Raw genomic sequence first — 15,718 nt, forward strand, 5'->3', positions numbered from 1 at the left:
CTCGAATAATTTATCTGTAATAACACAAAAGTTGATAAATGTGTAGAAATATTTTAAGCACACAAAGTAATCACTAAAAGCATATAAATATGTATAAAAAATCGTAATGAGTTTTTCTGATGAAGAAAACCTACCAAGATTTACCATTGAAAGTATGCCATAGAAAGAAACATTTTAACAATTGGTTTAAAATATTTATTTGTGAACAAAGTCAATTTGGTAATACTATATGTATATTTTTATATAAATTTTCTTAAAATATAAGCGCCGCCAAAATAGCAGGAATTTCTTAAAGTATGAGATTAAAATTAGTTATATGTGGTTATTTACAATATTGAATGTGTGTCAAGAAATATTATCAGACTTAAAAGGCTAAACATTTTAAAAATCAGCGTCCAGCGTGAAAACTTGATCCATACGTTTAGCAGACACACCCGCTTTTCGGTATTCTCCCACACGCCTTTCGAAGAAATTCGTTTTTCCATCCAAGGAAATCAACTCCATAAATGGAAATGGATTCTTACTATTGTAAACCTAAAGTAATTTGAATAAAATATTACGGCTTGCAAGTAAAAAAATTGAATTATACAAACCTTGCCAACGTTGAGCTCAACTAGCAAACGATCAGCGACAAATTCGATATATTGAGACATGAGTTTGCAATTCATACCAAGGAGATTAACAGACAAAGCTACAGTTAGGAACTCTTTTTCAATTTTAACAGCATCTGTTATAATTTCAATAATACGTTGCTTAGATGGACGTTGCACCAAATGTTGAAACATAAGGCATGCAAAGTCACAATGTAATCCCTCATCACGAGAAATTAATTCATTAGAAAATGTTAAACCAGGCAAGATGCCACGTTGCTTTAACCAGAAAATAGCAGCAAAACTTCCACTGAAAAATATACCTTCAACAGCAGCAAAAGCAATGATACGTTCACCAAAGTTTGCACTTTTAGAAGAAATCCAAGATAGTGCCCATTCAGCCTTACGCTTTACCGCTGGCATGGTCTCAATAGCATTAAACAAATGCTCTCTTAAAAAAAAATTTTATTTCACAATACATACAATACACTCCATAAATAAACATACCTTTCTTCATGATCCTTAACATAAGTGTCAATCAAGATGCTATACATTTCTGAATGCACATTTTCAATTGCTATTTGAAATCCGTAGAAGCATCTAGCTTCAGTAACTTGAACTTCTTGGCTGAAGCGCTCCACTAAATTCTCGTTAACAATACCATCAGAAGCAGCAAAGAAAGCTAAGATATGCTTAATAAAATAACGCTCGTTGTCATTCAATTTCTCCCAATCATCCAAATCCTTAGCAAGGTCAACCTCTTCCACAACCCAAAAAGAAGCCTCAGCCTATAAAAAAAAAAAAAAAGCAAAAGCTTAATCAAATGAACTTTAATAAAACACAAGCTTTTCCATTAATAAAAAATAAATTAAAAACTTTAAAAATATTAACATAAACTTTAAAGAACATAAAATAAAATAAAGTTAAAAAATAATTGCACAGCTCTCATCATAAAACATTGCGCCACTATTTTTTTCACTGAACGATTAGCGCGCAAATCGAAAAACAAACAATAAAATTACAAAAACAATTTTAAATAAATACCATGCAGTCATGTTGAGACATGTTCCCGCGCAAATTAGTCATACAATTTTTTCCATGACCTTCTAATTTTACAACAGTTTTGCCGCGCATTTCTTTATTTCACAATAACTTACCTTTTTGTACATAGTCCAAATGTCGTAATATTCTATTGGAAACATAACAAAGCGGCGAGGGTTTTCTTGCAGTAAAGGCTCAATAGAAGGATCGAATGGAACCGGAGCCTTATTAGCTACTGCATTGACGGAATCATCAGAAGCTTCAACAGAATCAGGTTTAGTGACCATCTCTTCGTCCTTCATCATTTTACGAACATTAACGTTCTCCGTCAAAATTTTTCTTGGACTCTAAATATAAATAAAACACAAAAAATTCAATAAGCACTTGAAATGTTAAATAACTTTTATTCCACACATATACACTTTAAGCATTATATATTGTATATACCTTAAGAGAAACCTTATCAAGATGATCAGTAATATTTTCTTTACCAACACCAGCCATTTTGTTTAGTTTGTTGATCAGATATCAGATATTATAATCCAAAATTTAATTATTTAAAATAACTCAACTCGTGGACAACAAATACACAAGTTGACACCTCGACGTTCACAAACAGAATAGCAATGCCGGTTGGTGCGATTGCCCTTGTATGAAAGCGCGCATTTAATTTTGGCGCGATGTAAATTTTCATGCATTACACAAACATTGTGTAACTACACAATAACTTTAGACTTGTTGCCTTTCAACTACTTATACAATTCTTTATTGTATATTGACTTTTTCATACTTTACGCCACTAACATTTTAAAAATCAATCTATATAAGAGAATAATAATGAAATAATAACGTTCTTTCTCAAATCATTCTTAATATGCAAAACTTCATTTTTGTATGTGTGTAATTTCACACGATGTAATGTTATTAAAACTACAGCGAAACAGCTACAGTATGATATAAAAAAAGATGACTGCACTTGCAACTTTACATAACTTATTACATAGTATATATAACATATAATTTTTAACAGATTGTTTTTAACTCATTTGAAATATTAGTATTCAAATCATATGATCACAATTTTCCAAACAATTGCATGGCATAATTTCTTATTGTTTACAATTGTGTATTTTAACTAATGCTGTTTCTGTCTACTACGCAAAAACACTACATACCTTGTTTAACATTGTTTGACGTGGATACATTTGAGACTTTAATTTTTTCATCATAAAACATGAGTGACAAACATCAAGTTTAAAAGACAGAAATTTATGGGTGTATTAGAAATTAATAGGATTCGGTCAATTATCTGAAAAATTGTTGTATAATTAAAAATTGAAAAAAAAATTTTAGATGAAGTTTTTTATTCAACACTGTAGTGTGAATAATTGACAAATGATTTATGGGAACGTTATACCTTGAGTTGTCGATACTAAAGTATTAAAATTAATAACGCAAACCCTATTTTTCAAAATAATTGTTAAAGTTGGATATCTAAGTTTATTATAACATACTTAAGTTTAATTTTGTTCACTCTATATAGTAAATAATTGCTGGAATGTATTTAATGCAAAATTCATACATTCAAAATAGCGTTTTAAATGTATAATTATATTTTGGAAAATAGATCTATAACCTAGAGCTTTTTCATTAAATAAATATAAATATTTTGCACTTTTCAATTCAATTAAATTAGAAATTATTTCAGCATACAAATTTCACGCTACGATGCTTAAAACTTTATTTAGTACTTGTTCATGCTTTTATTTATACCACAAAACAGTTTTTATTAATTGTATTGAATTTTACTCGAAAAATATTAGTATGTATATACTTATACAGTATAAAATAAAAACTCGCTTCCATAGAATTTCTCACATTACTTGACTTTGGGCACGGGAATAGGAAATAATAAAATATAAGTATTTATTTCAATTCTTCAAGTGCTTACGGAGACAGACTACTATTAAAAATAATTCATGAAATTGTGTCGATGGTTCGCTTAAAAGTTCCCAAACATGTGCTAACTGATGAATCAAATTTAATATTTTGACTTTTAGTTGTTATTAATATATTTTATATAAAATTAAATATATATTTTTGTAAATATGCCTATCAATTGTGCTGTCGGTTGTGGCAATAAAGCAGTACTAAAGGTAAAAAAATGTAAGCAACATTTTGTATATTAATAATAAATCAAGCGCCCCAAAACAGGTGATCCATTTTGCAAGGAATGTTTCTTCAATGCCTTTGAAAACGAAATTCATTTTACAATTACAAATAACAAACTATTTACACCCGGATTAAAAGTTGCGATTGGTGCCAGTGGAGGTAAAGACTCTACTGTTTTAGCCTACGTACTTAAAACTCTAAATGAACGCTACAATTATGGAGTTGAGCTGACGCTGTTGTCAATTGACGAAGGTATAACTGGCTATCGCGACGATAGTCTAGAAACTGTCAAGCAAAATCGGGATGATTATAAAATGCCTTTAAAGATACTTTCATACCAGGAGCTGTATGGCTGGACAATGGATAAAATTGTCGAACAAATTGGACGTTCAAATAATTGTACATTTTGTGGTGTTTTTCGTAGACAAGCTTTGGAGCGCGGTAACTTAAACGAATAAATTTTTTACGTATAAAAGTTGCTATTTATAAACAAAAAAATTTATATTGACAGGTGCTAAGCTTCTTGGTGTTGATTGTATAGCAACGGGTCATAATGCAGATGATATTGCTGAAACAGTACTTATGAATATATTACGTGGAGATACGGCCCGTTTACGTCGTTGTACTAATGTAAGAACTGGTGGTGGTCAGAATTCAATACCGCGCATTAAACCACTAAAATACGCATACGAGAAAGAAATTGTCATGTATGCACATTACAAAAAATTAGTTTATTTTTCAACGGAATGTGTTTTTGCACCGAATGCTTATCGTGGCCATGCACGTGAGCTGTTAAAGGATATGGAAAAAGTTGATCCAGAAGCAATTTTGAATATTATACATTCGGGAGAGCAAATGAGATTTAACGATTTTGTAAAGCAACCAACACGAGGTAAATGTGATCGATGTGGGTTTCTTTCTTCACAGCAACCTTGTAAAGCTTGTACACTGCTTGAAGGACTAAACCGAGGATTGCCGAAATTGGGAATCGGCAAAAAATCTAAGGGCGATCGTATGATTGCAAGCCAGGATAAACAACTAGCATTAAGAGAAAAAGCAAATTTAGTAAAAAATGATTTTTAGATTCAGTTTATTCTAGTTTAGTTTTTATTTATTCTTTTTATATAAATATAAAATTAAACAAAAATTATAACACCACTTTTTCTTCTATTTTTGGCTGGATATATTCACATAAATTGTACGTGCATTTATTATAACACGTTAACATTGCGTCGGTCACAGTTCGCCCGATATGTGATACGGATACTATTTCCATTTGTCACAGCACGTCAATATCTGAAAATAAAATTTTATATATTATACATTTTCACGCAAATGAATTAATAAAAAATTACTAAGAATAAAACTCAGTGCCAATATGTAACCATGATACATAACCAGTTAAATTAAACGCACTCAAACCAAAAGAATATTGGATAAGTTTGTTTATATTAACCTTTTTTATGTATGTCTGAGAATGGTTAAAAGTATCATCAATGAAAGCATATAATGAAAAAACAGGTCAGAATAAAAATTTAATTACCTCAAAACGAGCTAGCAAACAATAGTGCCTATTTAAACTCTAGTCCCATGTTCGCATTTTTTCAATTCAAGCTCAGATCTAAAAAAAAAACAAGCATGGATTAACACCAAAACTTTAAATTTGTGTAATATATTATAAAAAATGTATAGTATATCAGTATAAATTGTTAATTCTTGGAATCACAGTGATTCATAAGAGATGTCAGAAAATAAAATATATATCATCAGGGATAAACTAAATAAATAGTAAAAAAAAATATAGTATTACCTCACATGATATGGTTTCCCTTGCATCAACTAAGTGACGTTATTGCTGAAACCTGTAAAACAGAAAATCAATTATTTCAAATCTAATAAGTTACTAGTTTAGAAATAAATAATGTTCATTTCACTACATTGATGCACCGCAAGTTCATTATAAGGCTTGGGTTTTGCTTATGTGAAAAAATTTATTCTTCGAGTTTTTAAATAGCACTAAAACAAGGTGAAAGTATTCCTTTTAATAGCGACTCTAGACTCGACAAGTTTTAATGGTTGGTTTACTCACCTCTTTTGCGTAAAGTCCACGAGAGTAACATTCTTAAAAAAAAAAAAAAAAAAAAAAAGAATATTAAATAAATTTAAGATATTCAATAACATCAAAAATCAATTTATTATAAAATGTTACAAGTCTTCAGGCAACGGCGATTACCTAACAAACATTGCCGTTTTAATAGAATTTGCGTTCTTATTATGACAGTGTACGAGTTATACGATAAAACAAATATATTCAAATCGTATTTATATGCACTGCCATAATTTAATGACTTTGAATATTGTTACTAAATTCTATAAAAAGTAACAATGTCTGTGTTACCTCTTTCAAACTTTCAGTAATTCAATATAGCAAAGAGTTCGTCGTTTAATGAAAAATTTATTTATTCATCAAACGTATACGTATTTGCAATTAATTTTTTTCTAAATTATGCATGCTTACTTGTAAATTGTTGATTACAACAAGTTCCCATCTAAATTACAGCCAGTTATTTACTCCTCGAAGCGTGTACCACACACCTCGAGTCAAGATTGAAAAACGTGTGCTGACGGATATTAAAATGGCAGCTGCGGCTTCGTTAAGGAGCAACACGTTTGAACGAAACTAAAAATGTAACGAAGACAGTGTTGAATAAGGCAAAAAAGACATGGATATATAAAAATGTGAAAGTAGACAGCACAATACACGAATGTGTTGCTTGGAGACGAGTGTATTATATATACTATATCTTGTGACTTTGTCAGGAGCAACAATTAAATTACTATGTTTAATTAGTATTTTAAACAATTTTTACAGCATTAGCGTTCTATGTTCATTAAAAATTATTGCAGTATATTCGTGTTGTTCTTTTTCATATAGAATATTGTAATAGTTTATTCACAAATATATTATTAATTAATATTTAAACTTAAACTCATGTTATTAGGTGTTTTTGGCACCTTTAAAGTGTCATAAAAAACAGCAAGTTGTTTGCTTAAAGTTGCTAAAATGTACGCAAAACAACAACACTGTTGCCTTTATTTAAACATCTAATTGTGAAGTAGCCAAACATTTAAGCATAAGCAACTACAAAAAAAAATGTTACCAGCGCAATAAACGAACTATTATAAATCTTCATTGGAAATTTCAGCGAATATTCCAGTCATATGCCAAAATATTGTAAACAAAAGTTCAAACAATATTAAAAAGTAACACAAGTTTCAAAATTTTAGCAATGAAATATTTTAAAAATACGCAAAATTGTGGAAAACAAATATTTTAAATATATACAAAACTATTTAGGAGTACATTCAAGAAAGTATAATTGAAAAGTGGTTTAAAATTCTTAACTTAATTGTTGCTAACAAGTTTACACTTATTAAAACATAAATATTCTAAACCACTATTAAATTTGTTGTAAAAGGAAATTTCAAAATTTTCTGCATTCTGAACATTGATTTTAGTTCATTATTGATTTTTATTTTTAATTTTTACTTTATTATTTATTAGGAACTTAGTTTTTTATAATGTAATTATAATTCTTTATATATTAAATAAAATATTATATTTTATAATTTAAATAAATTATTAAATAAAATATGTAATTAAAAATAATATAAGTACAAATTCACACTATCGTCGTAATATATAAATACCTTATATATGGAAAGTAATTTAACGATATAATGAGCGACTAAATAATACGACAAAAATGCATATATTATATCACTGAAATAAATATGAAGATTAAAATATACTTTTAAACTAATAAATTTGTAATCATCATATTCATTATGAATATATTGTAAATTTTCATTATATAAACAAAATATTAATTTTTGTTGTATGTAAAATTATACTACCTTTAATAGCAACCTTGTATTTAAATGTTGAATTAAGAATTGACAAATCTAACGGTAGTTAATATCAAAAATATTCATTCATTTATTAAGCGTCAAGTTTGGGAGGCAAAAATTCTGCGTGAAATATGATGTTATCTGATAGTATAAATATGTCTTTGGGTAAAATTTGATTCAGTGTTTTATATTTAATTATCTTTCATAATCAAATTACTTTTCATTATTTACAGACGAATACATTTTGAAAAATAATATTCAAGCGTTTTCAGGATCTCAATATGATCGAAAAAATTCAACTAAAGTAAAAGGTGATGATTACATATATATTATTGAATCGGACGACGAAATGGATGAGGATAATGAAGAGAGATTTAATCGCATTAATATACAAGAGTCGTCTAATAATAAAAGTGATACACAGCTCCCCGAGCACATTGACATGACCGTTCAAATAAAAAATTCAAGTAATTTTGCAAAGACATCATCTTTAAACTGGCGTTTAATGCAAGCAGGGAGTAATGACAATGCAGTAACTAATGCATTACAATTTCCAACAAATACTGTAAAAAATGGTAAAGGAAAAAAACGTAAAAATAAAGTACAACAAAATGGTATAAAAAAGAAAAATTTCCGTAGTCGCGGAATAAAACAAAGGTTGGGTTATAACATGAATCAAAACGAGTTTCAGAATTTTCAAAATGAAGGAAACTTTAACAATTATAATTTACAATTAAATCGTCAAATAAATCAACAAGGATATCCGTGGAATCAGAATCATATATGTCAACACAACAATTGTTGCGGTACTAATCAACATATGTAAGTTTAAAATAATTTCTACAATTGATAATTTTAATTAAATTTGAACTTTACTTCAGAAATATGAATCAATTTGTTGACTGGTTTGGTTCCAACAATTACACAAGAAATAATAATGATCTCACCATTTGTTTAAATAAAAATATGAATGAATATCTTACCAATGGTATGGTTAATGGTTTTACTAGGCATGTCAATATGACAAATCAATGTTTTCCATTTGAGAATAGACCAATGTATAACAATAATTTTATGCAAGATAGAAATTCTGATATGAATAATTTGTTTCCGACCATAGCTGCGCTTTCAGAAATCGTTTTAAATAAATCAATGCAAACTCAACACAAACATAAGGTCGTTTATGATATGGACATACAAAGGAAACTTCATTTGCTACAGGTACATTTAAATAATAATTTAATTTATTAATATTTTATATTCATAATAATATTATATTCTAGGAGAAGCCAATATCAAATTTGAATTTTGAAAGAAATACGGTTTATACTGTTAATGGCAACGGTGTAGATTGTGTTATTTTGCCGGATTCAACTAAAAAATCATTAAATATTAGATTTCGGTAAATGATAAGTTGCAAATGCACTTTCCTGATTTTGTGTTGTAATTTGAAATATATTCAACAAATATAAAATTTGCTGGTTGAATTATTTACGTATACATATAAGCATACTTATAAATTGACTCAAATTACAATTACATATAAGCATTCTTATAAATTTTTTCAATTACAATTTGATTAAAGATTTAACAAATAATTATGACAGTATTTGCAGAAGTAGCAATTTATTTTCTTATAATATAACTAGAAAGACTAGCAGAAATATAACTGCATAATTTTGTTTAATATTTTTCTAAATTTGAACTTCTATATATTTACATTTTATATACTTACATATATACTTATATGTATACTTATATATACAGTTATATATATGTATATACATATCAGTGTAATATGTACTATTGTATTTAGCATGTAATAAAGTTCTACAGTAGATCTAAAACCAAAAATAAATAAAAATATTATATTGTAAATATAAATATTATAAAATAAATATTTTTAAAAATTTTTTTACGATAACACATATTTATTTTATGTATTATATAATATATTATGTAATTTATAAAAGTATTGTTTAACTCTGCTGCATACATATATGAATACAATAAAATATATTTTATAATTTTTCTTCATATCATAAGTGCTTTACTTATTTAATAAATATATTGAAATTAATTGCATTTTTATTTTAAATTACAAATCAGTGCACTTGTATAATATGTTTTTATTAATCCTACAGTGGTTTGAACGAATGAAATTATATGATTCGAGGTGCGGCTGGTTCCTGGAGCCTATCATCGCTAACTTTTCCTTTTCCTTGTTGAGTAACAACAACTGTGAGGTAAATTTCGATTGGCTAATATATTATGCACCAATCACGTATTCAGGTTAAGAGGACATTTTTATGAATGTTCCATATTCAGTATTTTTAAGTAGTTTCTTTACATTACTGATATAAAAAAGATATTAGATCGTTTCAGATTTATAATGTTATGAAAGTTGATATATTTAAAAAGCGTCAATTTTAATTTTATTATTACAGATTTTTTGTAAATTGGACTTTGGATGCTTATTGAATAACCTAAAGTAGTCAAATATGTTGAAATTATTCAAAAATCAACAAATCACATTATGACAAAAAAGTCCTAGTTACACCAGTGATAATAGATCACTTCCACCAGCTATTCATAGTAAAACTTGAGTAAAATACAAATACAAATAAAGTGCCCACAGATTTTCATGGAACAGCTGGTTCATGGTAAAGTCTGGTGAGAACACCAGTGCTGCGCAAATAAACAAAACAAAAATTTAAATTCAAACCAAAACAGGTAATTCATATATCAACACAAATTTTATTTGAACTAATATGTACTAGTAAATTTCGAAAGGGCTGTTATATTCTCATTTACTCGACAATTTACTGGTAGAACGCTCTTGTGTATATACAGTATTACTCAAAGTTACTACAAGTACCTCGTGGAGCAGACCTAAAAAATAACCACAATATATATTTTAAAATATAAAAATAATATAATAATTTCTTTTGCTTTTTCACATAACAATAATATACACAAAAAACATATGACCATATAATAAATAATTTTGTAAGCATCTTAAAACAAATAGCAAGTTAATTACAATATCGCAAGTATAGCAAGTATTATTATTATTTATTGTCAGTTGATGGAATAATTTTTTTGTTGTGGCCAGATTTTTAAAAATTTCACAATGTTTCGTTTTGCACATAATTTGTCGTGTTTTTTTTTGCAACACGACAACCCTTAAAAGCGGCTTAAATTTGTAAAATAAAAACAATGTGAAAATATGTTCTTACTGATAACAAAGTTATAATGTTAAGTCATTTGTGTGATATTCTTATCAATAAAAAATTTATAAACGGTCACAAAGTGGGCTTCATAGCACGACTGAGAAGTACGAAAATTTAAAATTGCCATGGGCAATAGAGCAGTTGTATCTCGTGAACGAAGCAAGTTATAGCCTTTGTCGTGACGGAATAGAGGCGAAAGTGAATAAAATAAATAAATAAAGTAATTTATATTTGCTAATATTAAATGTTTTCTAGATACTAGCAAAATATAAAAATTTGTTACTAATTATAATAATAGTTCAATTTGGTTTATTCAATTATTTGCTTTCTACACGCTCTTTGAACACGTAAATTGCTATACAATATTGGAAATTGGTGCAAAATCTAAGAACTGCATTATTTTTGCATATATTCTAATTATAATAATGTTACTGCCGACGAATGGTATTTAAATTGTGTTTACACTATAGCGTAGGTGTGCTTCGGTATCTGCCATAACCACTAATTGAAGTTATACGGTATTGTAACGAGTACAGATCAGCTGAAGAGTCCAAAGTGCGCTGCAAATTTTATTAACATAATTTGAAATCAACAACATCTTGCGGATTATAATTGGTGCACGCGGGAAGACGTTAAAATGCTTAAGTGTCGGGGCCTAATTTTGCGCATCAACAAAGGTAATAATTTAATCATACTAAATCACTAAGTATTTTATGCCTACTTAGTTAAGTAACATTAAGGACCATTGAAATTAATTGGAAACAGTGCAAGTCAATGCCTTAGAAAATGTAATGAGATTAAAATAAATGAGAACAGGTGAACAAGTTTTCAAATTACCCCTAAAATTAATAGAATTTTATTGTATTGTTTAGTTATTTCTTTTTAATATATTTACTTATTACTTACTTTTGTTTCGGTAATTAAAAATCATTTTATATTATTTTTATTATATTATATATTATATCACTTATATTTTTTTATTTTATATTATTTTCGTATTATATCTAAAAATAAATTGGAACCCTTCACGGTGCTCTCGAAAATATTGATATTTGAATTGATAAGAGGTGAATCGATTAATTATTGTCTGGATGTTGCTTAACAGATCTCGTAACATTTGATCTAATCAAACATATCTTAACACAGGGACTTTTTCTAAATCAAAGCATTTTTATTTGGAAAATAATTGAAATAGGTCAGCAGTATTATATACAACACATACAAAATAAATGGCAATAGCGAGATTATATTTTCAATATATTTAAAATACGTTTTGAAAAATTCCTTTTTATATAAAGGTTTATGGCATTCAACATATTTTTTTTTGTAACAGATGTCATTAAAAAAGTGATAATAAATCATTAAAATTATACGATATCAAAATATTGATAACTAAATTCATATATTGAATTTAATTTGTACATTTAATAAATAAAATAAAGCCAACTAAATTTCTATATTGAATTCAATTTTCGTATTTAGTAAATTAAAAATAAATTACAAAAAAGAAATATTTCCGAAGACCATTGATGATAAATATTACTAATATACAAAATAACTTTTTGTATAAAGTAGTCAAACATTTTCAAAAAAAAAAAAAAAAATTATAATGTAATTTCCTTAATATTACTTTCCTTTCCTATTTCAGATAGGTTCTTAAATTTAATGATTTATAAAAGTTATGTTTGTATTAAGTTCAATTGCTAATTTATTACTGAACCTGCACTAATTTGTATTTACAAATTAAAAACTTATATTTTATACAATTCACTGTATATATCACTGAAAGCTCTGTGTAATCTTAGTCTATATTAATTGTGCAATGTTATTGGTTTCTAGTTTTTATATTTCATACAAAGTACATTCTTTTTTATATGGCAGTTTGTGGTTTAACCGGGCAGAATGAGTGATCTTATTTCCTCTTTTCCCCCACCCTTATCCTAAATACTACTCATATACATCCCAACCCATGTATTCGTCTTGTAATGTTGGGTACATGTTATCTGTTTTCAGATCTCGGCGGGTTACAATAGCAAAAACAGTGATCTTGTCAGTATCTACTTAACAGCGCTTTTACTGTCTACACAAATAATTATATATAATTTATTAATTATGATTGATTCAATAACTGAATTAGAGAAGTATTTTTTTTTACAATTTACTAGCTATATTAATTATATTTAAATATATTAAATTTCGACTCTAAATTAGTTGAGGAGTACTTAATATGATCGGAAATTAAATAACTGATAAGCAACTAAAAGGAAATTTATTTTTTTTTTTTTTGCAATAATTCGATGTCATTACGTTATAATAAACAAACGTTTTAAAAATACTAAATTAAAACTATTTTTGTCCCTGGAAATAAGTACACATTTATGACATTTATATCGAAATACGCTACATGAGGTATATAAGGCCTACTATTCTATATTTACTCGTACATTCTATACAATAATGAAAAAAAAATTGTTTAAAATTGCTCAACTAAACTTAATTAATATAAATAACGAAATAAACTCCTTTGCTTCGCCCACGCCTGTAGTCAGTGCATAATTTAGCTGAAGTATATACAATAAAAATAAATAAAAGTTAAAGTGCCAGTTTACAGCACGCATTTATGCAGTGCTTAGCTTATTCAGTGTCTGTAATAGCTAGAATTTGGCTAGAGTTTTACCGATAGTGTCCAAAAGCGAATACATATTATTTTCGAAATTTGCCTACGAACAAAAATTTGTATGTGTTTGTGTACAAGTAAAGATATATTCAAAAAAATATTATCAATTCTAGCTATTGTAGACACAGGGTTAGCCTAGACATAACATTGCCAAAAAGCGAAAAATAAGAAAACAATAAATGCTACCTAACTGCACTATAATTACGAATTAAAAATTCTTATGGATTAAAAACTTAATTATATAAACATAATTAATGTTAGCACATCTTATTAAAATATTTTAAATTAGTTATTAAAAAGTTTATCGGTATTTGAACAGTTAAACAAAAAATAATTTTGTTGAACTGAAAAAAAATGGTTAGAGTATTGTAAGGTCGGATTGAATCAATTTGTTTACAAATATTTTTTATTCAGATTAAAAAAAATAACAATTTTTTGATTAACAAACTTCTGATAAGATTTTTTTATAGATAATTTTTTGCAAATATTTTTCTGTTTTTTATTGTAAAGAATTCATGATTAGCAACAATAATAACACTTGTATAAATTATAAATGACGTCGTGCTTCAGAAAAATAATATAGAAATATTTTTACGCATTCTATTGGCCTTAATTGAAATAAATTTTCTTATGGGGTCTTTTGAACATAATAATATATAAAATATAAATAATATATAAATATATATATATAAATTATATAATATATAAATTGTTTAATTTGAGTCGGCTGATTCAGATGCTGCCCATATGTCTATATTGCCATTTTAGAGGTTCGGCCTTTGGGACAGTTGTTGTTAGGTTTAGCTTACTCATATTAGTCACAATCGTTATTTGTTCGTTTGGAGATACTAGATCTAGTGGTATATACATAGGTATTCGTACAAATTATATTGAATAGTATAACGAACTTGATTTGCGTATGGTTTAATAGGCTGTACATTGGGTGTGTAGATGTGCATATTTCCATTAATCTAAGGCATTCTTGCTATGATGTTTCCCCCATTAGGTAGGTCTATTTTATGATAGTTTGTTATATATATACATTTCTCTACTTTTGGTAATTTCCATCAGTTTCAACGTTTTAAAGTCTGAAACTTTCTATAAGATGTATATATAATTACAACTGCTATATTGAACTACTTATTTTTGATTTGCATAATTAATTGTTACCAGCAGTTTTCGATCAAGACTTTGAATTCGGCTGTGGTTTGTAGAAACTCGTTATGCAGTTATTGTAAGTCAATTTAGTAGTCCAATGTTAGAATAGTATCGTCTTCATGGTATATATAATCTATTACATTGAGTACTATGTATATACTTATTTGATTTATTTAAATAATGCTTACAAGTTATTTTCTCTCATTTATCTTTTCAATATCATTTTATTATGCTAATATTTTTTATTAATAAATAAAATTTTTTAATTATTTATCTCTGCTTATCACAGATTACTATGCAATTCGAAAATGCTGTGATCAAAAACGAGAACACTCAAAGTTTGTACCAACAAATTTTAAGCTGCAACGTGCGCTTTTCGTTACTAAATTATCACGTTATGAATTTGAACAGCTTCGACACCCGCGCTTGAATAAAAACCAACTGGAACAAGTAATAAGGAATCGTGGAACTGACTTTGAGTTTCTAATATACTTGCATAATCTTCATAAAGATTTTGAAAGAAAAGTTGTGAAAAGTTTTCAAGACAGTGGTTGTGAAGTGAAGTTGGCCAACAGGTAAACTAAGAATATTGTTGATCATTTCGATATTTAATATTTTAGATTTTGAAGACACGAATTTAGAAGCTCGCTTAGCAAAGAGATTATGGAATGGGCGAATGTGATTGTGCCCATTGGTGGTGACGGTACTTTTTTGCTGACTGCAGGTCGTGCTAGTCCATTGTTTGCCCAGAGTCAACAAAAGACCCCTATTGTTGGTTTCAATTCTGATCCAAAACGTTCCGAAGGTAGATTGATGTTACCAGAATATTATTCAGAAAATCCGGCAGATGCTGTTGCGAGAATAAAAGGTGTAAGTACGAAGGGTTGTGAGTAAGTTATGTACTACCTTTAATTGCACATTTTACTAGGGGAGTT

The 15,718-nt window shown here is 27.6% G+C and overlaps 5 protein-coding genes, 1 long non-coding RNA gene and 1 other non-coding gene across 10 annotated transcripts in view; 4 read left to right on the forward strand and 3 right to left on the reverse strand.

The window, feature by feature from the left end:
• The window catches only part of LOC119674917, a 3,712-nt gene extending 3,433 nt beyond the window's left edge, over window positions 1–279 (forward strand). The window contains exon 2 of the mRNA XM_038086074.1: window positions 266–279. Within this exon, the coding sequence (XP_037942002.1) occupies window positions 266–279 (14 nt within the window). The remainder of the gene's footprint in view (window positions 1–265) is intronic.
• LOC119680572 (ribonucleoside-diphosphate reductase subunit M2-like) lies at window positions 224–2,135 on the reverse strand. The gene is made up of 5 exons (XM_038093468.1): window positions 2,079–2,135; window positions 1,748–1,978; window positions 1,098–1,378; window positions 594–1,041; window positions 224–534 (listed from the first exon to the last, which is right to left on the reverse strand). The coding sequence occupies exons 1-5, from the start codon at window positions 2,133–2,135 to the stop codon at window positions 382–384; spliced, it is 1,170 nt and encodes a 389-aa protein (XP_037949396.1). The 3' UTR covers window positions 224–381.
• A 1,389-nt stretch (window positions 2,136–3,524) lies between these two features.
• LOC119680573 (cytoplasmic tRNA 2-thiolation protein 1-like) lies at window positions 3,525–4,886 on the forward strand. The gene is made up of 3 exons (XM_038093469.1): window positions 3,525–3,787; window positions 3,833–4,244; window positions 4,315–4,886. The coding sequence occupies exons 1-3, from the start codon at window positions 3,740–3,742 to the stop codon at window positions 4,884–4,886; spliced, it is 1,032 nt and encodes a 343-aa protein (XP_037949397.1). The 5' UTR covers window positions 3,525–3,739.
• Window positions 4,887–4,962: 76 nt separating this feature from the next.
• On the reverse strand, window positions 4,963–6,432 carry LOC119680574. The gene is made up of 5 exons (XR_005252473.1): window positions 6,322–6,432; window positions 5,893–5,924; window positions 5,614–5,665; window positions 5,347–5,424; window positions 4,963–5,099 (listed from the first exon to the last, which is right to left on the reverse strand). It is a non-coding gene; the product is annotated as an uncharacterized LOC119680574 (long non-coding RNA).
• LOC119686628 lies at window positions 5,496–5,578 on the reverse strand. Its single transcript, XR_005253027.1, has one exon. It is a non-coding gene; the product is annotated as a small nucleolar RNA Me28S-Gm3255 (small nucleolar RNA).
• A 1,321-nt stretch (window positions 6,433–7,753) lies between the features above and the next one.
• On the forward strand, window positions 7,754–10,378 carry LOC119680575 (putative mediator of RNA polymerase II transcription subunit 26). Of its 2 annotated transcripts, XR_005252474.1 has the most exons (6): window positions 7,754–7,880; window positions 7,949–8,537; window positions 8,597–8,936; window positions 8,999–9,117; window positions 9,860–9,961; window positions 10,163–10,378. XR_005252474.1 is itself a non-coding variant. In XM_038093470.1 (5 exons), exons 1-5 carry the CDS (start codon window positions 7,847–7,849, stop codon window positions 9,873–9,875), a joined length of 1,098 nt encoding a protein of 365 aa, XP_037949398.1. In that variant the 5' UTR covers window positions 7,754–7,846; the 3' UTR covers window positions 9,876–10,121. The 2 variants fall into 2 exon arrangements, 1 of the variants encoding a protein (XP_037949398.1); XM_038093470.1 differs by lacking the exon at window positions 10,163–10,378 and having other exon boundaries at window positions 9,860–10,121.
• A 543-nt stretch (window positions 10,379–10,921) lies between these two features.
• LOC119680577 (NAD kinase 2, mitochondrial-like) lies at window positions 10,922–15,692 on the forward strand. 3 transcript variants are annotated; one of them, XM_038093473.1, is made up of 4 exons: window positions 10,922–11,168; window positions 11,419–11,625; window positions 15,073–15,358; window positions 15,413–15,692. In XM_038093473.1, the coding sequence occupies exons 2-4, from the start codon at window positions 11,586–11,588 to the stop codon at window positions 15,675–15,677; spliced, it is 591 nt and encodes a 196-aa protein (XP_037949401.1). In that variant the 5' UTR covers window positions 10,922–11,168; window positions 11,419–11,585; the 3' UTR covers window positions 15,678–15,692. The 3 variants fall into 3 exon arrangements, with proteins under 3 accessions (XP_037949401.1, XP_037949399.1, XP_037949400.1); XM_038093471.1 differs by having other exon boundaries at window positions 10,922–11,146; window positions 11,204–11,625; XM_038093472.1 differs by lacking the exon at window positions 10,922–11,168 and having other exon boundaries at window positions 11,197–11,625.
• Window positions 15,693–15,718: the final 26 nt, after the last annotated feature.

Source organism: Teleopsis dalmanni, chromosome 2 (assembly GCF_002237135.1).
Source record: "Teleopsis dalmanni isolate 2A chromosome 2, ASM223713v2, whole genome shotgun sequence".
Classification (NCBI taxonomy): Eukaryota; Metazoa; Arthropoda; class Insecta; order Diptera; family Diopsidae; genus Teleopsis; species Teleopsis dalmanni.